Source organism: Pempheris klunzingeri, chromosome 19 (genome assembly GCF_042242105.1).
Source record: "Pempheris klunzingeri isolate RE-2024b chromosome 19, fPemKlu1.hap1, whole genome shotgun sequence".
Taxonomy (NCBI): Eukaryota; Metazoa; Chordata; class Actinopteri; order Acropomatiformes; family Pempheridae; genus Pempheris; species Pempheris klunzingeri.
The window spans coordinates 19,384,165-19,409,867 of record NC_092030.1 but is presented as its reverse complement, the minus strand read 5'-3'; the positions used below and the strand labels follow the sequence as shown (position 1 = coordinate 19,409,867).

The 25,703-nt window shown below is 42.2% G+C and overlaps 1 protein-coding gene across 1 annotated transcript; it reads left to right on the top strand.

Annotated features, from left to right (window-relative positions):
- The first annotated feature begins 1,062 nt into the window (after nt 1–1,062).
- Nucleotides 1,063–18,826, top strand: jmy (junction mediating and regulatory protein, p53 cofactor). Its single transcript, XM_070850554.1, has 10 exons — nt 1,063–1,976; nt 7,246–7,419; nt 14,911–15,061; nt 15,600–15,769; nt 16,224–16,389; nt 16,655–16,845; nt 16,933–17,019; nt 17,353–17,445; nt 17,540–18,062; nt 18,198–18,826. Exons 1-10 carry the CDS (start codon nt 1,149–1,151, stop codon nt 18,506–18,508), a joined length of 2,694 nt encoding a protein of 897 aa, XP_070706655.1. The 5' UTR covers nt 1,063–1,148; the 3' UTR covers nt 18,509–18,826.
- The last annotated feature ends 6,877 nt before the right edge of the window (nt 18,827–25,703 follow it).

Here is a 25,703-nt window from a genome sequence, read left to right as displayed (position 1 = left end):
TCACGTTTGTGTCACATTTTGGACGTTTTATGTCTCTTTGTGGTCATTTTGCATTTCCTTGTGTTGTTGTGTGTCTCTTTGGGGCCTTTTTGTGTAAACCCATGTTGTTTTTTGTCTCTTTGTAGTCACACTGTGTGTTGAAGTGTATAACTTGTGGGGCTTGCCATTACATTGCGATTGCTTTGCATCTGGTCATTTTGTTCTCCTTTGTAGTTGTTTTGCATCACTTGTTGGTTGTTTTTAGTCAAATTTGTGGTCATTTTCTGTTACCACATGGTCATTTTGGATGTTTTGTCATTGTGTGTCTCTTTGAGGTAGTTTTGTGTCACTTTGGGGCCTTTTTGTGTCTCTTTGTAGTCATTATGCATCAATTCTCTCTGTTTTTGTCTCTTTGTGGTCATTTTGCATTTCCTTGTCATTGTGTGTCTCTTGTTTTTTTAAGCCAATTTATGTCTCTAGTTGTTGCTTGACTTTCCAGCAAGAGATGCTGCCGATGGCTCCACACAGAGCTTCTGATTTAACAAGCCACGGCCACATTATGACACCGAGTCTCGTATTTACTACTCTGAACACGGACCGTGGAGGCCACATGGCGGTGGGGGTGGTGCACCCTTTAAATCCCTCCCCGGATTTGACAACACGCACCTTGACTGCTTGTAAACAGAAGCTCACACGTGACACCGAGCGACCGCATTGTCTGCGAGCGGACAAAGAGCGACACAGTCCGCGTCCCCGAGCGCCAGCGTCGGGCAGGTAAGCGGGCAGCTGCCATGACAACTGACCCTATCTGCGCCAACATGGAGCCGACTTTTGCCCCCCGATCTCACCGCGGTGTCCGAGCGCGTCTGGCCGCTTGAACTTCTTTAATGCCCGGAGCCCAAATCCGACCGTTTGGAGGGACGACGACGTTTTCAGCAGCTCACACGCAGCTGGCAGCGGGTAAACAAAGCGGGGCAGCCTTTGTTTCACCGATTTATTTTAATTTAGCGGGTGAATTTGTCCGCTTTAGCTGCGCCAAATCTTACTTTTTTTAAGCTAGCGCTAGCTAACTAGCTAGCCGTAGCTGTTAGCCTTGACGTCAGAAGATATACACATTTTTTTTTCTAGCTAACTTTAATCTACGTGTCTTCTTTTACTGGCTGGATGAGATGTCATTCACAATGGAGGATAACTTGGAGTCCGGATGGGTGTCCGTCCGGCCCAGAGTCTTCGACGAAAAAGAGAGGCATAAATTTGTCTTCATCGTGGCCTGGAACGACATCGAGGGAAAGTTCGCCATAACCTGCCACAACAGAACCGTGCAGAGACGGACCACTTTTCTGGACCCGCTCCCCGCCGCCACACTTCCTGCCCCCGCTGCCTCCGTGGCAGAGAAACGCGCAAAAAGCCCCAGCCAAAGCGAAGGGGGCAAAGTTAGACCGCACTCTGTCCCCAAAGGAAAGCCCGCGGCGAAGGCTTTAAAAGTCGGTGGTTCGCAGACATCCGAGTGCATCAGCCAGGCTTTGGGCTCCTGGGATGTTGTGACACCCAAGGTGATCGATATCGAGATCCTGGACCCCGTGGAGGTCCCGCTGTCTCCGGAGGATGCAGACCCAGGGGACGGTGAGGGCAGCGGCCGGGAGGACTTCAGCTGGGCCGGGCTGTTCTCCTTCCAGGACCTGAGGGCAGCCCACCTCCAGCTGTGCGCCGTCAACTCCGACCTGGAGCCGTGTTTGCCCTCCTTCCCCGAGGAGCAGTCCGGGGTATGGTCGGTGATTTTTGGTGCCGCGGGGGTGTCTCAGCGGGAGACGGACGCCCTGTGCTACCAGCTGCAGGTGTACCTGGGTCATGCCCTCGACACCTGCGGCTGGAAGATCCTCTCACAGGTGCTTTTCTCCGAGGACGACGACACAGAAGAGTACTACGAGAGCCTGAATGAGCTGAGGCAGAAGGGCTATGAGGATGCTCTGGAGAGGGCCAAAAGACGCATGCAAGAGGTGAATTCACTTGCTCTCATTTGGGTTGAATGTCTTTTAAATGCATGTTGGGTGTGAGGAATTTGGTACATGTTTTAATGCCACATGGAAAGGTTTGTTTTATTTTTTTTGAAAGAGGAAAGGGATAACCACAGACTGGTGACATCCCAAACAGCTTGTAGTTTCCAGAGCACAATTGTGCCTCATGGTCTGCTTATTCTCCTCCTCTTCCTTTGTCCCCTCCTGTGATCTACCATCTGTTGCTGCACGTTCACAGGCCTGAAATATGATCTGGTCTGGCCAGACATCTCACTCTAGTTGGCTGAACGGTCCAGAAGGGAGTCGCATAGAAACACAGGAGAACAATTAGAGGTGGAGTTAGAGAAATGATGTGTCACGACAGCTGTTGTGATTGTTTCAGCGTTAGCCCAGACAGCTGAAGGCCTGTATTTAACTCAGCGAGCATGTAAGAAGCTGAAGTATGTTTTCATTGACAGCGCTGGGGTAGACATAAGTTACACAGGGAAGTCTAAATAAAACCATGGCCATGATCACCGTCACTGTGAGTGAGTCTGAGCGGAGACAAAGCCCCGGGCCAAGTCTGCCACCTCCTCTGTTGTTTTGTTCTACACATTGACACAGAGAGCACAAACATCTGGCTGAGGGCTCCGTCCAACCAGGAAGAAATAATTCAGTGACACTTGACGTCTCACTTGTTTCTTTGTACGACAATGAAAAGCAGAATCATCCTCATATCTGACAACCTCAAATCAGTGAACCAAAACAATTATTCAGCAATCAAAAGAGTTGCTAATTTTCTATCAATCTGCATTTGGAGATGGTGCAGTGGCCCTAAAATGGTCTAAAAGCTTAAATGATTAGAAATGTAATTGCCAATTTGATGATCTAGTAATGGTTGAAATGATTTCTAATGCAAATATGCCAAACAGTTTCCCTTTCAAGACTCTAAAATGTGAAGATTTGTTGCTTTTATCTGTCTTATGTCATTAAAAATGGAGTTTCTGTGGTTTTAGACTGTTAGTCAGACGAAACAAGCCACTTAAAGACTGAGGAGAAAGTGGGTTACTATCAGTTTTCACTATTTTAACTGATGGTAAAAATGATCGTTAGTTGCAGCCTTAGACGACAGCAGCCATAAAAGTGTCTGTCTTCATATCTCGTGATATGTTGTCTGTCAGATGTTTCAAATATTTCATAGCATATGTGGAGGAACACAAAATTAGAAACACATCATAAAATAATGTGATCCAGAGCAACAGCAAAAATCAGCCCTCTGAGCTGGTGTCAACAACAGATGAGGTCTTTATTTATTACAGGCAGTTTTATTAGACTGCACATGTGCATTGAAGGCTCATTGTTGATGAACCTTGACTGTTGACCTGCTACAGATGGAAATCTAGATTTGATATCATTTTCAGATGAGAAAGAAAATCTGTTCTCTTGAGGTAACATGAGAGTTTTTAACCATTTTTGACTCACAGACAGTAATATGACAGTTTGCTGTTGTTTACAGACAATTAACTGGCAACTCTTTTGATAATGCGTTAATTGTTTTAGTGATTTCTCAAACTAAACTGTAAAATTACAGTTTCTCAAATGTGAGAATTTGATACTTGTCTTTGTCATATGAGAGTTAATAGAACATCTTTGGGTTTTGGACTGTTAGTTGAATAAGACAAAATGTCTAAATGTATAATTTGGGGCATTTTCACTGTTTTCCTAACATTTAAATGGTTAATTACGAAAACAACCAGCACATTAATAGAGTTAGTTGCATGCACTGTATACCTCATGCGGCTCCTCCATAACACTTGCTACCATGAAGTAGAGACTACAGATTGGGATTAAAATATTATGAGATTAGAAGAAAGTATAAGGAGAGCATTAGTTGAAGATGCCCACTGGCCCAGTGAGACGGGCCCCTTGCTGCAGCTCCTCACGGGCATGGCAGCACTCGTCCCTCCTGCTGGTGGTGATGGTGTTTCTGGGACCTACAGAATCACTGTTTTGGCCTCATCACAGTTTATCACAAAATGCAGCGTGAATCTCAACCCTGTTTGAGATGATAACTAGTGGGAAACACGGCACAGATGTAGGACATGCGTCTGTCAATCATTGACTAAAGACTCTTTCCTCATCTGTGGCCTGTTGTTAAACAGAATCAGGCTAGCAGCTTGCCTACAGTAAACCTGACACGTTTAAAGCAAATAATTACATTTCAGTGTCTTTTCTGGGCTCTTTTGTGGCTGTTCATGGGCGAGGATCATGTAAAGCCTGTGAATACCGATGAAACATTAACCACATTTGTAATGAGGAGTGGATAAAGTTAAACAGCATGACCAGAGCAGGCTGGATCGTTTACTCCGCTTCCCATCATTTATTAATTCACTGGTTATTTTCTCTAGTTAATCATTTGGTCTGTAAGATATTAGAAAATATGTCCAAAATATCAATCACAAGTGCCCAGACCTTTAAAACCTGTTTGCCAGGACTAATATTACAAGGGGACCTCTGATTTAGACAGAAACAACAAAAGTAAAATTACATTAAGTGGAGAAAGATAATAAACAATGTAGACTGTGACTTCTAGGTGTCGGCAAATACACACAGTTGATAAAATGGCACCAGCAAATATTTTTTGTGAAGTCGGACAATTAATCGAATCTCAAAATAATAAGTATAATTTGTTTGTGATATCAATCCCATGTCCTGTCCTATGTTTGGTGTGTGTGTGTGTGTGTGTGTGTGTGCCGACAGTGTTTGTCATGGTAAGTGTGCACGTTAGCTACTGATGCTGCTGTGGGATGATCTGCTGTTTGGTGAGACAACATTTAAAACCTAGTTTGTTGACATTAGATGATTTACATCGGGGCACACAGTTGTATATAATATTTACTCAGAGCTCAGTTAATTAATAGGTGATGGCGGCTCTGAAAAGAACCTTGCCATTGAGTGCTATTTGAGGGAAAGAGAATGGGTGTTTCCTTTTTAGACACATTCTGTATTTTACGGCTCCTAAATAGCATTCAGCTCATTCAAAGAGTTATTAAACGGAGTGTCTGCTCAGATCACAGCCGAGGCGTGTTCTTCCTGCGAGATATTTCAATTAAAAGGCAGAGAGAAAAGTACTCCAGCAAGACGGAGCAGATTTAGCACCGACAAACTGGAAGAGTCAGCCGGAGCGTCCTGTAATTATGCACCCTTTGCACATTGGAGTCCTTTTGTGTAGATTCAGCAGCTACATTTAGCATATGGGCATTTATTTTCAATGGCGTCTTGTTAAACTGAGTTGAAAAGAGAGAAATAAGTACATTTACTATTACAGTTACGCCTGTAATTCAGCCATTTTTCTTGTGGTTAGTCAGTATTTTCATTTTGAAACGCAGAAAGCAAAGTTAATTTATCAACAAGACCACATTTGCTGCTTTTTAACAGAATTAAACGCCACTAAAAACTATTGCCATGAAGACAACAATGAACAAGAATACATGAAGGGGTTTAAACAAGTTCTACATAAACTGTGTGTCATAGATATGCCACAGGCCTGGGTGGTGCCTTCAACTTCATTTAGCCTCCAGAGATATCTTTACAACATTTAATATTTAATTTAGTTGTTTTTAATTGCAACACTCATTCCTTGATAAAACCAACGATGCAACTAATACTTTGAAATATCTAATTTCAGTGTGACAACAGTCTGAAGTACTCAGTTCACGCTCAGAACAAACAAAGGACTGTTTTTAAAATACTAAATAGCTGTGGCTTAATTAACTACTAATTGTTTCAGTGCTAATTCAGACAACTGTTCCCTCTGGCTTTTGGAGTGCAGGCTCATCTGCTCACACACCATGAAGACGCTGGACCTCTGGCTTCTTGCATTTCACCATCAACAAACACATTTGACTATGTAAATGCACTCACAGCCAGAAATGAGAATGTTGCCTGAGGAAAAACCAGCTCATTGTTTAGTGATTTATTTATTCCAGCAGTTTGGAGTTTTATAAATTAAAATGGAACAAGAAACAGAAAACTTTGTTGCTTAGCCCGTAGCTGGTGATGAGGCAGGAGCGGCTCATTTAGCTAAGGGGCTTTCCTGGCTAGCAGCGACTGCAGGGGCAGGGAGTCGGTGTACGGTCGGCCAGTGGTTACCAGGGAGACACAGACCCAAGGTAAACAGTGGGAGCAGTGTTCGAGCTGAATCGTGCAGTGTCTGCCCCAGTCCCCAACGTGGAGGGCTTTGGAAAAGCAGCCTGGAGTTAATATAAGAGTCTCCATTCATATCTATAGCTCCTCGCAGAGAGAAGAGCACTTTATCCACCGCTTTGGATGAAGATTGGGTGGTGGCACATTTCAATATTATCTGAGGCAGAAGTGAAGGAGACGTATTGTACTGTATGAATCGGAGCCACTGGTTTCTGAGAGCTGCGAGATGAATTGTATTTGTGTGTACAATAGCTGTTTTGATAGCATTTATGTCACGAACAATGAGCAGCGTCTGTGCATAGCAGGACATATGGTATGAATCAGCAACAGTCGGGGCCACTTTATTCTCATTGTACTACACTCAAACAGAATATTTTATAGCATCATTCCTGACCTCACATACGCACACGGAGACTCTCGCACTCTTTACTGTTGCTTTTATAGATTAGACTTGGATGTTTTTCTCCTTGAGCTTTGAAAGGTCTTTTGTTTAGGACCCACTAATCATGAATTAGTCAGAATTAGACTCACTACACACAACAATACAGTTTTTCCATTGAATTCAGCAAAGCACACGCTTAACTACAATTAAATGGGCTCTTTTGTTGTACATCTGGCAATTTTTTTTAGATAATAAGCTTTATCGAAAGTGTGTCATTTAGTCAAGGAATTTCTTACTCAGTTGGAGTCATTTTAAAGGAGGGTTCTGGCAATATTCTTGATGTTACAAATCCCATGAAAATACCACAGTTTATCCTACTAACAAGTGGACACGTGGCCATGTGCCATTGACCTGGGTACACTGGCCGCATTTAGAGCTGATCACACATAAACTTTCCTGGTGCTGTTTATACTCACTGTTGCACCAAATATGCAGCTGCAAGTAGTCTCCAACGAATAACCTGGGACTGCAACTAACGGCAGAAACTTTCTCGATTAATTGTTTGGATTATAAATTGTAAAAAAAAAATATGTCATCATCCCCTAAAGCCTAAAGTGATGTGTTGTTTTGTCTGACCATTATCTGTACCAAAGCTACCTCTTCCCTCTACACGCTTTGCTGCAGGTGTTGGACAAGCACAAAGCCATGGACAGCATGGTGGAGCTGCTGCAGGTGTACCCTGAGGAGGACGAGGCGTATGGAGAGCTGCTGGAGGCCACCACCCAGCTCTACCACTACCTGCTTCAGCCTTTCAGGGACATGAGGGAACTGGCAATGCTGCGCAGACAGCAGATTAAGGTAATACACACAGACACACACAGATACAAATACCATCTGTTTTTAGGGCTTGATTTAAGTAGGTTTAGGCCTCACTGAAGCCGGCTACCTGTTCCTTACTGAACCACACTTTGAGGCTGGGCTGTGTCTCTACGGCTGTGTGCTCCACCAGCTATACTTGTGGTTGGGCGATTTTTAAAGCCAAGGTTAGTGCTGGAAATTGAGCCCTCAGCCACTGCATGATAATGTCCTCCATTGAGCCCTCCCTCCTAAGCCCACTGTAATGACATTAGCATTAGTTGCTGAGGGTACGTGTGGTGGTGATGATGATGGTATAGTAGCCAGTCTGTGCTACCCTGTAGCTTTGCATCTGGGTGCTGTTGAGGGCAGAGGATCAGCCAGAGAGGCTTTTTTCCCCCGCCCAGAGCGGCTTAACAACCAGCATAAGTATTATTACAGCAGCCACTAAACCACTCAGTAATTCTGCAGCCTCAGCACACTCTTCTGTTTTCCACACTCTTTCTCCACTCCATCTTTGTTGTTTTTCATCATTAGAGGCTTGAAAAGGGAAGTAAATCCGCAGGCTAATCACTACTGTCTCATGGCCTTTAGGGAGATAGCTTAATGCTTGCCTGGTTGGGTCAATGGGTCAGTGTTACATGCATTTAACTCATTTCTGTAGAGATACGTGTGCTACTATTATCGCTGATAGTAGTCTAGCCAGTCTGACTAATTCATAATAGAAATCTAGAGCCAACTAACTAAACAACACTCAAAACATGACACATAGTAGAACACGATCACACATTACATCATGTAAAACTCTGCATCACGCAACATTAACCATGCATAGATGTGGCGTGTTAATATTCACAATTAATTTATTAGCGGTTGCTGCTGTTGTGCCATAATGTTAAGTCATTTTCTACAGACATAGATATGATTGTTATAGAAGTCAGTACCAGTTAAACTAGTTTGCTCTGGTGAGGGAAGCACACTCTAAAATACGGTGGATATAATAGACACTTGACAGTTTATTTAATGAATAACAAAGTGGGCTGCAACATGGGTGGACGTGTTTCAGCCTATATTTGTTTATTTTGGCAAACTAGCACCATTAAAAGTATGGTGGATGGATGTACAGTCAACTATCACTGGATTACTGTCATAGTAAAGAAATCCTAAAAATGTGAGTATTCTAAGTTCATGTTTGATAGTTAGGACGTCCTCATTTGGTGTCTTTACCTCACATGTCTCCCGTCACAGTTTGACATATATACCATACCTTTTATAAACCATCATAATCTTTCATCATTAATTACAACTGGAGCTTTGCGTGACTGCTATCCTTCAAAATGCTTTGCTGTGTGGGATTGTTAGCAGGAAGCAGAGCTTGGCCAAAGTCTGTATCTTGTTAGCCGGAGTGGTCAGGAAACGCTTATCAAGTGGACCGGACTGTGCAGCCTGCTTCAATATTATGTTACACAGTACTAAGGTGCATTTGACTGGACACATGCTGACCCTACTTCTGCCTCTGTCTTTCCTTCTCTCTCGTATACTTTCTCAGTCCTTCACCCTCTGTTGTGTTGTGAGTACTCTCCCTCCTCTAAACTACATTCCTTACGCAGCATGTGCATCCAGCATCGTGTCACTAACCAACACAAGTGACTGTGTGGGTGTGTTTATGAGTGTCTATTATTATATTGGTATTTGGGTTTCTTGGGCGGGTGCTGAATTAAAGTAAGAAATGTCACAGCGTCACCAAAATATATGGATCACTTTTTTCTTTTTGAAATAAACTTTTATCTGAGAGCTTTTCCAGATTTATTTTTTTATTTATTTTTAACGACGTTTTTGCTGGTGACATGTTTTTATTTGTTTAATCTGACTATTAGTACATCAGAAATTGTTTTAATGAGCTGTTGTTTGCCTACGTGAAGCGCTCTGTAATGTAGATTTAGAAAAGCATGAATACAGATGATTATTGTTGTTGTTAGAGTCCTAAAAGGATCAGTCTGCTAATATTCTTGCTATTTTCGTTATTGTCAACAAATTCCACAACGCCATCAGTGAATAATGAATTAACTATTCTTCTTCTGTGTCGCAGAGATCCATTTTTGTCTAAAATGATTCAAAACACATCAGTGAGCCACTGTTGCACTGGGTGAAATGTTCCTTCATCATGAACACACACATTGAAGTTTATTATGATTCAGTCATACACACACCGTCCTGCTGCCCCAAATACTCATCAGTGCACCAAATGTGGATTAATCCACTGAAAAAAAGTCCCCTGCTAATGTATTATTTACTCCTGTTTACATGATGTTTGCTGAAAACAGCAGTGCCCAGCTGTTGCATGAAACTATTTAGTCTGTATATTCCTTTATTCCTTCTGGTAAATTTTGAGGATTTAAAAGTAGGGATGAATCAGCCAAGTATGTGAACGCATACAAGGAATTTGACTTCGTTTTTTCCACCGTTCTCGTGTACGTACACATAATCAGACAAAACGGGAGACGAGAGCAACAAAGCTGAACAAAGTAAACTAGATTAAAGTGTTCAGCAGAGCGATGGCCTGTGGAATTGTACAATCCATCTTGGCCAAAACTAGAGGTCCAAATGTAGAGTTAAAGGGATTCAGAGATTCAGAGAGTGTGACTTTGGTTGGTTGAAGTCACTTTTACCTGAGGACCCGAGGTGCTTAATCCCATAACCGCTGTGCTTGTGTCTGGCATACTTCAGGGAGCTTCCTGAGAATCTGAACTCTGTGTGATGCCAAAGTTTCCAGCTCTGCCACCTGCCTCCCCTCAGGGCGATCCAACGGCTGAAAATAAAGCTGTATGCAAATGGCTCCTTCACGCCGGCAGAGGCGGTTGCTTTCTCCCAAACTGATGAGTCAGGGGATCAAGGAGATTCTCTCCTCAGTGGATAAAGGGAAGAAGAGGAGTTGGGAATTAGAACACGGGGAACTCTAATTTACATGCAGTTTGCATCGTACTTAATGTCAGAAAGGTGGGGAGGAAAACACTAAAGCAGCCGAGTATCTGCTGCTTGCTAAAATTACAGGCCATCCTCACATCAGCGCGACTACACGTGACATATGTGAGGTTGTTGTAAGGCCACCGCAGCGATTCGAGCTTAATGCCAGACTATAAGGAAGTGGAGATTCAGTCTTGTTGACCAGAGGTGTCAAACAGTAGGGGGAATTTATGGGGTGAGGAGGAGTCGATTATAGTGTTCTTACTTAGCTATGATATTTCAAGGCGGTTGTATTCATAGGCTCTGCAGGCTAAGAGTTTTACAGGGATTTAGAGCTATAACTTTTCATGATAGCATGATCTACCGGTTATATTCTCGATTATCTGATGACTTCTTCAGATTGACCAGCCAGCAGTCTAAAAAAAAACAAAGATATTCAGTTTATTATGAAATTAAACAGAGAAAAATGGCAAATCTTCACAAGTGAGAAGCTGAAACTTGGGAATATTTGACCTCATTGCTTAAAAAATGACTTAAAGGATGAATCAGTCATCCAAATATAGCCAATTATTTTTCAGGTGAGTGAATAATCGGCTAATCGTTGCAGCCTGACAGTAAATATTCAGCCGCAGCTCAACTCGTCGGTGAATGAACGAGCAGATGGAGCAGTGACTGACTGATGGTCTGAATGAATCGACAACAAAGGGTGTCGAGTATTTTGATCAATGGAGCATTGTGGGATGGACCTATTGCTTTTTGGAGGCGATACAGTGAGGGTGTCTTGTTGCCTGGAAGGTCAGAGGGCAGTCATGAATTAAAAATGTGGTTTCTCTATCTGAGATACTTTTGTACCGCAGCGAGCTCCAGTTACTGTTTCACATCCGCTGCATTACTGCATGGCAACAGTTGTCACGGCCGTCCCTTCAACACCTGCTGTGTTTACCTCCAGTTATGAAGCAAATACACAAATATCACATATTGTGAAAGATTCAGGTCATTGTTCGATGACCTGAATCTCAGGAAATAGTCCACCTGAATGTTGATTTGTATTGGACTAAATTATTATCAGGATGTGACATAAAATACTTTTAGCCATGTATATATATTGACCATATAGATAGAAGTAATTCATCAAGGGCTGCAGCTAAAGATTATTTGCATTATTGATTAAAACAATTATTTAGTCAATCATTTGGTCCATAAAATGTCTGAAAAAGTGAAAAAAGGCACGATTCTCTACAGCCGTCTTCAAATATCTTTTGTCCTTTAGTCCAAAAGCAACAAATATTCAGTTTATAATGATAAAACGCAGCGAAAACTAATTGCAGGACAGTTTTTGTCAGCTAAACTGATTAATTATTTAAGCTCTAAACCAACCAAATAAATGGTTCAGTCAGCTGACCAAGAGTCCAGCCACAGGACAAATCTGAAAACGTACATTTACAGCAGATAAACCAGACTCGATCCAGGCTTTTATAGGTGTGAATACAAATACAAAGAAGCTGCAGGTTTCATGAATGACAGGTGGAGGAGAGACAGATGTTTACCACGATTCCCTGCTGATATCCTACTACTCCTCCCACGTAGGCCCGTGTTACTGTGAGAGAGGTCTTCTATCTCCAACGATAAGGCCGGTGTTTTTCTGTATTTTTCCACCTTCCCTGCTCAGTCAGTGGCTCTCAGCCACAAGCCCACTGGCTCCGACTGAAGCCATAAATCCTTAAAAACGGCTTAAGCTTGTCTTAAAAAGGCTAAGCATTTTCCTAAAACAGCTGCACACTTTGGTTTTTAGCAAATCAGACCAGAGTAAATGGACTATTTTCAGCTGCGGATTAATACATATTTGGTGCTCTAGTGAGTATTTGGTGCAGCAGGATGGTGTGTGTGTGTGTGTGGGACTGAATTAAAATAAACTACAGTGTGTGTGTGTGTGTGTGTTCATGGTGATGAACATTTCATTCAGTGTGACTCACTGATGTGTTTTTAATGGATAACAATGGAGCTCTATGACACAGAGGAGTAAGATGTAAATATACACGTTAGCAGGATCAAGTGGACATTTCATGGGATTTGTTGATAACAACAAAAATACAGAATATTCAACAATCTGGACTCATTCTGATATTAAAATCCTTTTAAATTAGCAGTTTTGTGAAACTAACCAGTGTAACATTTCTCCGTCCTCCTCCCGATAAAGGCTCGTCGAGTATCTAACGCTGTCATTCACAAAAAGGCGTTTCTGCTTGCTATTTTAACCAAATGAGATAAGGACCACCATGACGGCATCCATGCTGTAATCCCGGCACTTTACCACGGGAACTGCCGTCACTTCTATTTTCAGTCAGTCTGACACGTCTGTGTTTTGTCACTAACAGCTGTTGTCCAGAGGTGTTAAGAGAACACACTCAGTCACATCTCTCCGGCCGCTTCCTGCCTGTTTTTTAGTTTCACAGAGGAGGAGCAGTTAAAGGCAAATTGGTGAACTATGCAGGTGTAAAACTGGTACTTGTGTGGTAATGCAGTTTGTTTACTGGTGCTTACAGACATGCTACTAGTGTTTTCAGTGACGTTATCTCTCCTGAGTGTGTGCCTCACATTGTATGATTATGAATGGTGCTTACATTGTCGGCTATTCACCAGGCAGGGATGGAGAGACAGCTCAGAGGGAAAGTGCTTCACTGGCAGAGAGCTGATGTAGACAGAGATATTCCATCATATCATCCCGTCTTTTATTCTTAAGTCTTGTGTGATGTATTTACTTTACCCAGCCAACCGTAATGTAATGTTTTCATACAAATATGTCTGCAGGCTGACAGTATAGTAACGCTGCTCACTATTGTGCACAACACATTCAGGTTTCTTCTTTTTCTGCATTTTGGTGGTCTGTGCAGGACCGAAAGGTAAAGTCTTAACTCGTTTCACTGGAGCTGAACATTCACTGGAAGAACAAGAGCAGATACTTTTCGCCGGTTGTGTTGATGCTCTCTGCTTTGCATAAAACCAGTCTAACAGTCGGGGGCCAACTTGGAGCAGTGATGTTTTGCTTCAGTTTGACGGTGAGGTCAGCGGGGACACGTTATCAGCAACAACCGTCACAGAAGTTAGCAAACAGATGCTTTTAAATGGCAGTGAGACATGTCACCAGGTCTGACTGATCGGGGCTCGGGGCAAATTTCGCTGCCATTTGGTGCTCTGTGGGTGTTATATGTGTTCACATGTAGGTGCAGCTCTTTACATGCTCTGGTACTGTGTCCTTTCTGTTAAAGGATACCTAAACAATGAGATCACAGCTAAAAGTGAGTTCAATTATTATTTTTTTTAAAAGTTTTCTTTTTTGGCTTCTCTCATTCCTGAAGTAAATTTTTTTTTTTTCTCCCCCTCTGTCAGACTTTTTCTCTCTGGTCTCTGATGTAATCTCTCCTCCCCCACTCGCTCCCGGTTTCACCCCAAAACCACTCCCTGTTCTTTAGCCTCACGTGCAGACAAACACACACACACACACACACACACACACACACACACACACACACACACACACACACACACAATACAAAGCACTGAATATGCTGTCCTTTTTAGGTTTGTCAGTGATTACTGTGGTCCTGTTTATTTTTGAGCACCTACACACATCTGTTTTACATTGAGATATTAATGTATGACTGTATGTGCATGAGGCCCTCACGAGGAGTTAATCCGCCTGTGTACATTTTGTTCCATGTGGTCTTCTCAGGGAGGGGGGGGGGGTCAACACCCGGGACAGGACTCCACGTGGCACCGCTGTTTCCCTGTTTCTCACTCTTTTTCACATGGCCTAACACGAGCTGGTGAACTGTGTAAAATGAACTCTTGTTCTCCAGTAATGTTGTGCCACGTAATACAAACCTCTAGCAGAGTGCATTCACATTTTTCTTGTTTTGTTAACTAAGAGTGTGTTTTTTTTTTTTTTCTGTCTTGCCTTTTATTTATTGTTCCAACAGCTCAGTAGGACACTGGGTTAGTGTCACTCTAAACAAAAACATGCACAGGCATGCCTTTGGTCACCTCTCACTGTTACCACCATCTGCTGTAGCACATTGGTATTACAGAGCAGTGTTGTGACCGGTCAGGGGTTTTCAGTTTAAGGGGGTCCAGGAGGGACAGGTGCATGCTGGGGCTCTAAAAACAGGAAGTTAGTGATTGTAGTTTGTCACAAAACTCATGGAAGCATTTAAGGAACTTTTAAATAAATAATAGTAATGTCTTATAACTTCTTCACGGATAACTCGATACACATATTTTTAGGTCTAATGTGATTTTTCAAGGATATGATTTCAATGTCGATTGCGTGTGAACATCCACAAATCCGGTTAGAAGAGAAAAAAAAACTCCAGAATGTGTCTATTAATGTAAACTTGTCTAATCTATGTGGTAATGTTTGGGGGCAAAGTGTCAGACTTTGGAAAACCTCTGGTCTGCATTGACTGAACCTTGTTATCTGTGCTGATGCAAATATTCTATGTCTGACCTGCTTTGACCCCACCCCCCCACCAGATCACACTAGAGACGGAGCGCCTGGGCCCCCGTCGGGTGGAGAGCCTGAGGAAAGAGGATGAGGAGTGGCAGAAGAAGGCTCACGCCGCTGTACTCTCCATACAGGACTTGACTGTCAAGTTCTTTGAAACCACGTCTCGTGCTCAGAAAGGTAACACACACACAAAGGAGGCATTTCCTCTCTTTACAAAGCAATGTGGGGCTTTTGCTTTTTACTGTGACCTTTGAACCTCTGTGTTGTGTGTTTACCACATAGCAAAGTGCAGTTAACACTCCACGTAGAGATTATTTTACACCAACATTCCTCGACTCAGATCCTCATCTTTAACCTCTCACATACCAAAGTGATTTCTTAAGTCTCCTGTTCCTCTAAAACTATTTAAATCCATCTCAGCCACGCACTGCAAGGACACATGTCAACTGCTTTCTGCTCAGGCATGGAATAGACTTCACTAATCTGAGCTGAAGCACTCACTTCATTGATTGTTTTCTTGTCTATGGAGCATCAGCAAACATGATAAGTTTAGAATGATGGCAAACAGAGTCATCTGAAAATGTTCACATTTGAGAGGCTGGAAAAAGGGAATTTTGTTGTTTTTGTTTTAATAAAATTACTCAAAAATGATTTAGTGACTGTCAGAAAAGCTGTGGTCCATTTCTGACAACCATATGTACTGTATGTGTTGCAGCTTTGTACGAACGGATGCGTGCTGACCAGAGGAAGTTTGGCAAGTCGGCGTGGGCAGCAGCGGTTGAGCGCATGGAGCGGCTGCAGTACGCTGTTTCCAAAGAGACCCTGCAGCTGATGAGGGCCAAGGAAATCTGCCTGGAACAGAAGAAACATGGCTTGAAGGAGGAGGTGCGGTACAGTACAGGACACCTGATGCACGCTCATGCTGCTCACAAGAAACACTAGTGCTGATGTAGATCAAGCTTTGTGTGTCAGTCTGGTACAAGCTGAGAGAGAGCGAGAGAAGGGGAAAAGCAAGATAATGGCCTTGTTAGAAAAATGACCTCATGGCTCAGACATCCTGCGCTGGAGTGAATAACATCCTGATGTACAATAGTCCCAATGACTCACTTGGACAGACTGTTGGGTTCAACTAGTTGCGTTACATGTGTAAATACATAAAATGGCTCAGATGGAACAAGAACGCTGCCTCAGGTTCAACTTCCACTGGGTCCACTCACTACTTAAAAACAAATGCAGTCAGGAAGTGCTGCGAGGCTCTTTGGAAAACTCCCCCAGCCTGTGGCTCGGGCCCTTTGGTGTGCAACAGAGGAGTAATGCAATTGTACGTCTGCGGTTCTAGATGCAGAGTCTGCAAGGTGGTGAGGATGCCATTCTGCGCCTGGACCAGCTGGAGGCGCTGTACTATGAGTTACAGCTGCAGCTGTATGATATCCAGGCTGAGGTGCTGCGCTGTGAAGAGCTGCTGCTCACTGCCCAGCTGCAGAGTCTACGGAGGCAGATGACAGGTGAGCATCTGCTTGGCTGGTGGTTTGTTTCTCACCACACAGCACTCATAAATTATAACTATAAAATGTGCTATTCACTTCATATCTAAATGGAAGGGATCCTTATATGTGATGTGTAATTATGCTCCTTATAATAAAAAGGCAATAACAAAACATTATTAAAAACTGAAAGAACAGCTACACGTGTAGATATTGTAAATAATTGCCTCTAATAATCAAGTGTTCATGAGTAGATTTTGAACAATCTGGTCTGATGTTGCACCAGAGCGGCAGGATGAGGTGGTGTACTACGATGCCTTTGAGAGCCCTGATGCCATGAAGGGTGAAGATGATCCTGCAACCCCCCCGTCCCCCCTCAGAGATGAAGAACTCAGCGTCCTGCAGCAGAGGACGCGGCAGCTCGAGGCCCGCAGAGGCCGCATCACCGCCAAGAAAGTCTACCTCAAAAACAAGAAGGTAAGCACAGATGACGGCGGAGGCAGGTGGCTCGCCTGTTGAAGACGCCAGTAAATCATTCATGTGCTTTTTTTCTGTCTTGAATAGGAAATCTGTATTGTCAATCACAACCAGAAGATACAACAGCGACAAGGTAGCCATGCTGACAGTGATCCCCTGCAGACTCTGCAACAGGTAAGACTCAAATATTGATCCCAGTCTGTGGCTGCATCTGAAATGATTTATGCATAATTTAGAAGCTTTTGCATATTTACTTTCATGGGTTTTTGGCAGTGCAAATGAATACCAGGCATTAATAGTGGGAAAAACAGAATAATTCAGTTATTGCCTTTAAAGTGCATTAGACCTTTATAAATATCTTGGTTTTGTTTTTAGGGAGAATAAGTGCTCCACAGGGGGGTTTAAAGAACTGACAGTCAACAGAATCAACTGTTTTAATAAGTGTTTTCTAAAAAGAATCACGCTTGTTACTACATCAGATTTACTTAGTTGTTTTTCCCTGTGAAGGGAGGAGAAGCTGAGGAAGATGAAGCCAAGAGAAGTGCCAGAGTGAGTCAGGACAGGCAGAGGACTCTGGACAGACTTCGCAGCCTCAAACAGGTGAGAACTCAGACATCCACTAATGTTTAACTCCACCAGTTTCTCCTGGAGACCTTTGACTGATCCTTGTACCTGATCCCCCCCCCTTCCACAGCGATATCCAGGCCAGGTGACTCTGAAGTCCAGCCGGCTGCGGCTGAGTCAGCCTCACAGCCGGAGGAAGGCAGGACAGCAGCCGAGCACCCAGGCGGCCAGCGTTCAGACCGACTGCATCTCCGATCTCCCAGAACTCTCTGCTCCTCCTCCGCCTGACGCCTGTGGCTGCGACAGTGTGTCTCTGCCGACAGTTGAACTCAAAGCTCTCGATTCTTCCCCTCCCTTCCTGTCACTGCCTCCCCTCTCCACCTCACCATCTATTCTTTCACTGGGTCCTCCTCCGCCTCCTCCTCCTCCTCCTCCCCCACCTCCCCCGCCCCCTCTGCCGCCTCCTCCCTCGGAGGACCGGCAGCAGGGTGAGGGGAAGGAGACGGTAAGCCCAGTGCGACACCTCGAATGTGAGTCTGAATCTCTACCGCTCGCTCCGTTCTCCCCTCGATTCTTTGACAGCAGTCAGCTGCTGACGGCGAGGAAGAAGCTGAGGAAGACGGCCTCGCTGGACTCGTCGCAGTGGAGGAGAGGTGAGGAGGACACTCACATTTTTCAACACTTGAAAAGTCATTCTTTGTGGTATTAAAAAGTTCTTAAAAAGTCTTAAATAGTTGAACCCAGAAACTGTGCGTGATGCTAGCTGTGGTGTCGGTGTGTCTCTGCAGCGAGCTCCCCCATGGACGAGGTGCTGGCCTCTCTCAAACGGGGCAGCTTCCACCTGAGGAAGGCCGAGCTGCGAGTCCTGGCCCCCGACCCGGACGACGACAGCAACAACATCCTGGCTCAGATCAGGCAGGGCGTCAGGCTAAAGAAGGTACGGACCCGCCCCGAGCAGCAGCGCCACACCAAGAGCTTCCCCCACTCTGCGGACGCTCTGACCCGCAGCATCCACGAGGCTCTGAGGAGGATCAAAGAGGCCTCACCCGAGTCCGACTCCGAGGACGAAGGCCTTCCGTGCACTGACTGGGAAAACTAGTTTGGCTTATCGGAAGCGTTAAAACTAAAACTTCTTTTATGGATATGTGGATGGCTCAAGTGGACAAGCCGGGGTTAAATCACCTGGAGATACCTTGGTGCAATTTGAACAAAAACCTTTGATTTTTTTTTTTTTTTTTTTTTTTATACCAGAAAACCGCTTTTTTCATACTTCTGTATGTCGTTTGTAAAGACGGACCACTAATCTTTTTTTATGTTGTTGCTGTGGCATTTTTGGCGAGGATACAACCTCTAACCTCTCATTATGTCAGTCTACGTGTCGGAGTCGTACTGTAGCTTGCTGTGATGGGTTTGTAATAGGAAGTAAGCATTTTGTTTTCACGTTTCTCTCACTTACAACACAGTGAGCATTCAGACTCTTCACTGAATGAGTGTGCTCTACACTTTTACCTTCAACCACACGACAACCATTCGGACTTTATATTTCAGTGCATAAAACGCATAAGCGCGAATACAGGACAGGTTCCACTTCCTTAAAGGAACAGTTTGACATTTTGGGGAAATGGTATCAACCTTCTCGTCTAAAGGGCCGTCCACACTAAGAGAGATAACAGTAACTAGAAATGTATTGTAACTCAAATGGACCATCAAACTGCTGTTGACTCAGATGAAAGTATGAACAAACAGAGATTCTCCTAACTCGTCTCATCTTTGAAGAACTTCTGCTTTTGTTTCTCTTTCTCTGCGTAGCGTGCAGCAGTAACAGGTCATCACTGTCCGTTTTCCAGCGAACAGCTCGTGCTTTGTGCCACAGTTTACAGATTATTATTATTGTAGCTGTCTTTCTTTGTGTGGACGGCCCTCGACTCTCTGCAGAAATATTGTAGCATTTTCCCCAAAATGTCAAACAATTGGTTTAATTAGCTTAGCTTTAGGAGCTTCACTTTTAAAATGATAAATATACAAACACAAAGAGACGGAAGGTAGAATTATCTCTGATATTCACAGCGAATAAATCCACTAGGAAATCATAAAAAAGATGCTCCATAAATCTCCAGAACTTGAATTATCAAGTTTTCTTCACTATCAGAGTAAACCAGTGAGTCGTCTGTACGTCCATGAGCTCACTACAAACAGGACCTGCTAATAGCTGATGCTGTTTGTCAAAATGTAAACAAAGACAAACTAAAGAAATGCGGCTCAAGTAGTAACTCCTGTGCACCCAAAGCATTATGGGAAATGTGATTCCAAAACGTTGAGCCTGATTTTTAAAAATGGGAATGAAAAAACACCTGTTAATGTTTCATATTTACTGTATCAACTGTCAGACTTTGAAAGCTGCTGATCCGGTTTACAGACAAACAGACAGACCTGCAGTAAGTGAGAGAGTTTATATTTGGAAATGATCCAAATGAACCGTTTACCTGCAGCCCACACAGGGTCAGACTCTGAGAAGCTCAGCCCCGCTGGGTCACAATTACAAACTCCACTTCTATATTGTGTATTTGCTCGTAGCTTGGCTGCGTCCACACAGCTCACATCAGATGTGATGTGAGGAGCAGCGTAGTGCTGCTGCTAACTGAACCAGCGTTTCCAAAGATGTACAAAATCATCTGTTAGAACCAACACTGGAAATGTCAGCACACAAACGGCTCGTTTCTCTGGTTATTATTAACGCATCCTCCGCTTTTCCTCTTACAAGGATGCCATGTTGACCGGGTCAGTATTTGATATATATATTATACGTATATATCATTTATATTTCAGCACCAAGTGAAATATAAAGGATTACTTGAACCTAGCGTTAGTCGTTGTCTGTGATCGGCTGATTGTGCCGTCACAACGGGAGGACGGACAGAAGATCTTTGGTATCTGGAGAGGATTCCTCCATTGTGATCTGTTGTGACGCATTACTGTTAAATCACTCTTCAAGACCCAATAGTGAATGTCATGAAAGGAAAAGATGAGGTGTTTCAGACAGATGTCAAAGTTAGAGCTGAAAAGATTCAGCAGAGAATTAATCTGCAATTATTTTAATTATAAAAGTAAATTTCTTTAAAGCAAAACTTCACTTTCTCTGGTTGTAGCTTCTCCAATGTGACGACTTGCTGTATATTTTTAATCATTGTAAACTGAATATCCGTCACTTCTGGATATTTGAAGGCACGTTTTCATGGCTTTATGAAACCATGATGCACATTTCTTTGCCATTTTATCGACTAAAGGAAGAATTGATTAGTTGAGAAGATAACCTGCAGATTAATTGTATTTATTTCAAGGTGTGTCATCGGGTCTTTTAAGACGTCTTTGGGTGGGACCCCCTGTTTGAAATGCTTTTAACACATCTTTAATGCATGGATACATGAAGGTCGTCCATTGATTGAAGCCAGTTCAGGATCATTTCAGCTGAAGTCTGAGGCTCCGTCGCCCCCTGCTGGCGGCCGCCGCAGCCTCCTGCTCTCCAGACCAGACACGTTTGGATCCCATCGTGATGTTCGTATTTATTTTATTAACCTGAGGGAGTCTTCTCTCTCTCTCTCTCTCTCTCTCTCTCTCTCCACTGCCTTGTTTTTGTTTTTTCTAACATTTGTTTTCCAAGTGTATTTACTTCCTCAGTTTGTTTTTTTTTTGTGTGTGTGTGTGTGTGTGTGTGATTTTTATACCAGTCTCTTTTTACACGTTAACTGTGTCAAACCGGTCTGTAACTGAAAAACTAAACCCACACTTTTACAACCCCGTATTTAACAAGTCAGGCACCGATACATTTAAAGGAGTTTGACGTTTTATATTGACTTTCCTGCTGAGAGGCGGATGAGAAGATTGACATCTCTCTCATATTTGCATAGTGAATATTAAGCTACAGCCAGCAGCTGCTTAACTTAGCTTAGCTTAGCATAAAGACTTGAAACAAAGGGAAACAGCTAGCCTGGCTGTGGTTGGGCTAAGGGTCAAGTAATGTTTAGGTTCAAGTAACTCTCACAGCTCTCGTGCGAGATTTGTACGCGTTGTTTCCTCCAGTTCTGCGTCACAGGAAGTGTTTTTGAACAGTATTTTTTTGGTTTCACAAGAGAAGCAACCTTAAGAATGAAGATTTAGTGAACGGAGTGGAGCATTTAGCAGCTGAGGAGCCAGATATATCCCTCACGAGGTGGTGGAGACCAAAAACAAAGCTAAAAGAGAGTGAATATTGGTCACAAAACTATCCAGATGCTAATGTCTCTGCATCTGCTGGGTCTGCAAGTAGCTAACAGAAATGTAAGGCTGATAATATGAGTGTTGTGTTCACAGCTTGTCGTAGTGGCCAGATAAGCATTGAAGAAAACTCGTGGTAGGGAAACAATAGTTGGGAATTGTAGTTTTTATTCTTATGCTAGTTGTGGTACTGCTTAAACAAAGTGAGCTTTGGAAGTGCTGGTTCACAGATCTCATAACTCTTGGTCTTTATGCTAAGCTAACAGCTGCTAGCTGTCGCCTCATATTTACTGTACAGCCGTGAGTGGTATCAATCCTCTCGTCTAACTCTTGCCAAAAATGTCAAACTCTTAATGAAAATGTGTGGAACTGCAGCTGCCATCGTTAATCTGAACATTTCGTACGCAGTCTGTCGACATGTTGGCTCAGAAGTGAGTGACTGTAATTTCACGGAGATGTTTAACGATATGAGAAATGTTTCAGGTGTAAATCTTGGCAGCAGGTGCTTGTAGTCTCTTTACATTTATGATACCATCGTCCTTTTTTCTTTCTTGTAGATTTTTTCCCACCATGAACATGACTCGAGTTTGACCTTTAACCTTTACGACCTTATGCATGTGACTGGTTTTAGGACGAACCCATCACAAACGTAAGTGCAATAATTAAAGATGAAAAAGTCATTTTATGAATTATACTGTAATGAAATGTAAATCATGAAAACTATATCCGCATGCCTAAATGTATTGAAGTATTTATTGAAACTTCATATTTTAAATGATTTTTAAAGCATACAAATGTAAATGTACTTTATAAGGTTTTCTTTTTGGCTGCTTTTTTTTTTTTGTTTCCTATCATGACATTCCTCCCTGCTTTCTATATCCCAGTTAAATATATATATTTTTTCCTTTCAAAATAAAATTAAGCACCACAATGCTGTCTTTGAATGCTCCTTAATGTATGCAGATTTACTTTATCGAACCAGGCAACGTTTGTATTTATACGCAGTATCTAAACATGTAATAAATGCTTTATAACACTAATGCAGTTGGAGGCAGAGAACATTTTTATTAATGTATTTATCAGCAGCTGTAACTCCTCCTGTGACAATGTAGTGAAACATAGTTGAAGTCAAGTGAAAAACGTAGCAGCAAAATGTGCTCAGAGTAGAAAAGCTTGGGGATAATCCTCATGCAGAATGGCTCCTTTCACAGTGTTATATTTCACTACACTACTAGATTTATTATATAACTGGGTGGATTAGTAGTATAATACTGCATCATGTTTGTTTCTTCCATTTAAACTAATTAGTCACTGTGGCTAGTCCAATAGAAATACTGTATACTATATAATACTGTACTGTATTACTGTCTGTAATAGTACAGAACTTAAACTGTCCTAACAGTACAGTACTTTACATTTAATTCTGCTTTTTACTTATTTTTTTTACTTCTACTCGACTTTATTTTGGAGGAAAATATCGTACTTTTATTCCATTTACTTCATTTAATCGCAGAGGTGTTCATGACTCCAGTCACATGACTTGGACTCGAGTCATGAATTTGATGACTTTAGACTCGACTTGACAAAATGTAAAGAGACTTGCAACTCGACTTGGACTTTTAACATAAGTAACTCGTGACTTCACCTGGACTTGACCCTTTTGACTTGAAAAGACTTGCTACTTTCCCCAAACCCAAAGATTAAGAAGTATGTTGACATGGACCGCTATATATCTATATCTGTGTGTGTGCGTGCGTGCGTACCTACGCAAGCGCGCTGTCGGCCCGACATCCAATCAAATTAGATCCACGTTGTTTTGATCCGACAGCATCCAACCAATCAAATTACAGGACAACCAATGACGCGGGTAAAGCAGCGCGCCAGTTGGCAAAAATGATACCAAAGATAGTTTAGTTTGGGTTTAAAAACTACGAGGTGGTCAACAAAAAACGAATCTCAGTGTGTAAAACATGCGGGTCGAAGATCACGGACGGAGACGCAACAACTTCCAACTTTGTTCGACATTTGAAGCTGCACAAAGAACGGTAAGTTAAGCTAACACTAGCTTACAGGCTAACTAATTTAACTGCTAGCTGCAACTCACTGATAGCATCACTTTGCAAACCTTGAAACTCAAATGGTAGGACTTGGGACCTGACTTGAGACCTGACTCGGGACTCCAGGGCAAAGACTTGTGACTTACTTGTGACTTGCAAAACAATGACTTGGTCCCACCTCTGCTGTATACTATATAATACTGTACTGTATTACTGTCTGTAATAGTACAGAACTTAAACTGTCCTAACAGTACTTTACATTTAATTCTGCTTTTTACTTATTTTTTTACTTCTACTTGACTTTAGTTTGGAGGAAAATATCGTACTTTTATTCCATTTACTTCATTTAATCGGCAGCTTAAGTTACTTTGCAGATTCAGAAATTATACAAAATATAAATCAACTAACAAACTGATGTATTATTGTGGATTAAATCACCCAGAAGTTTATAAAGTAATTAAAGAATATGTCACTAATTATAATCCAATAATATAGAACACCCGTTCTGCTTAGAAGTACTTTTGATGAGCAGTTTTAAGGAATTAAATTAGATTTTCAATGCACCTCTTAAACTTGTAACAGTATTTTTACACTGTATTATTGATTAATTTACTAAAGTGAGTGTTTCTTCCACCCGGTGTCGTTACAGCGTTACTGAAGTGATGAAACCTGTGAAAGAACGACACGACTTTGATTTTCATTTGGTTTTGTTTTACTATAAACTCAAAATTACAATTTGTGTTTTTAAGCATGTGGTATAATCAACATTTAAAAGTTTTATTCAAATGTTTTTCCCCTTTCAAGCTGTAATAGTCATCATTTTTAACGTGACAAAGTCATTCAAGTCTCCCAAATGTACCCGAACCAACAACAAGCCCTTTAAAAAGTGTTCTTCAGGTGTGCCGTCTGTATTCCTCTTAACGTCGCTGAATTTTTGGCAATAATAAATCCCACAAAAGAAAAGTACCACTCGTCAGCTACCATTGATGCATCTCTGTACCAAAGGCAACATCAGCAAAAATTCTAATCTGTACAGGAAAACGTTATTTGGCAAAAGAAAAAAAGATTCTCTGCAAATCCAACCTGGATCGGCTGCCATGTTCTCATTTCCTCCGATAAATACTTCAAAAATATTGCCAGTTTTTCCAAAAACAAAACCACCTCGACACCCACGTAGAGGACAATAAAAAAAGACTGAAGTGAAAACAAAATGTAAATAAAGATCTTTTGCTTTTTTTTTTGTTTACAACTTTCATCATAATTTTCAGTAACAGTTACTTCAGTAATAAATAAACAAAAAAAGGTTCAATCATTGCACTTCAAGTCGCAACGAAAACAAGGAGAGAAAAACGTCAGATTCACTCACACACACAAACCCCATTTTTACAAGTGCACTATGAATTGTTATAGTCTTTAAAAAAAGTGTATAGAAAGAAAGACTATTGAATAAAATCCCGCCTCGCGGTTCGTAACATATTCGAGAGTAAAATTACCTGAAAGTGAGAGTGAAAAGTGTTAATTTACCCTCTGATGCTCCCTTTTTGTATTGCTCATATATTTTAGAAGAATATAAGACAAAGTCCTCGCCGGCTGCTTTTTCTTCTTCTTTTTTTTGGCAGTCCCTCTGTGGATTTCACCCACAGGAGGAACATTCGTAGTGATCTCTTCATGACATTCGCCGTCCTGCCACCTTCCAGAGTTCAAATAAGTAAAAGTGAAACCCGATCTCAGACGAACGTGGTCCTTCTCGTCCGACTTTTAGTGTTCATTTGGCTGACGATGATGTGAGGAAGAGAAAAACAGAAAATGCACCAAAGCGAAGCTCAAAAAAAGCGCGGGTCGTCGTTAGAGTCCTTAAATTAAAGTCCTGATTGAAGGAGCAAAAAAAAAAAAAAAGAATTAAATGTCCCCCATTCGAGAGACAAAAAAGTAGTTTTTTTCTCATTTTTTCTTATTTCTAGGTGTTGAGAATCAAGAAGTTTTCCA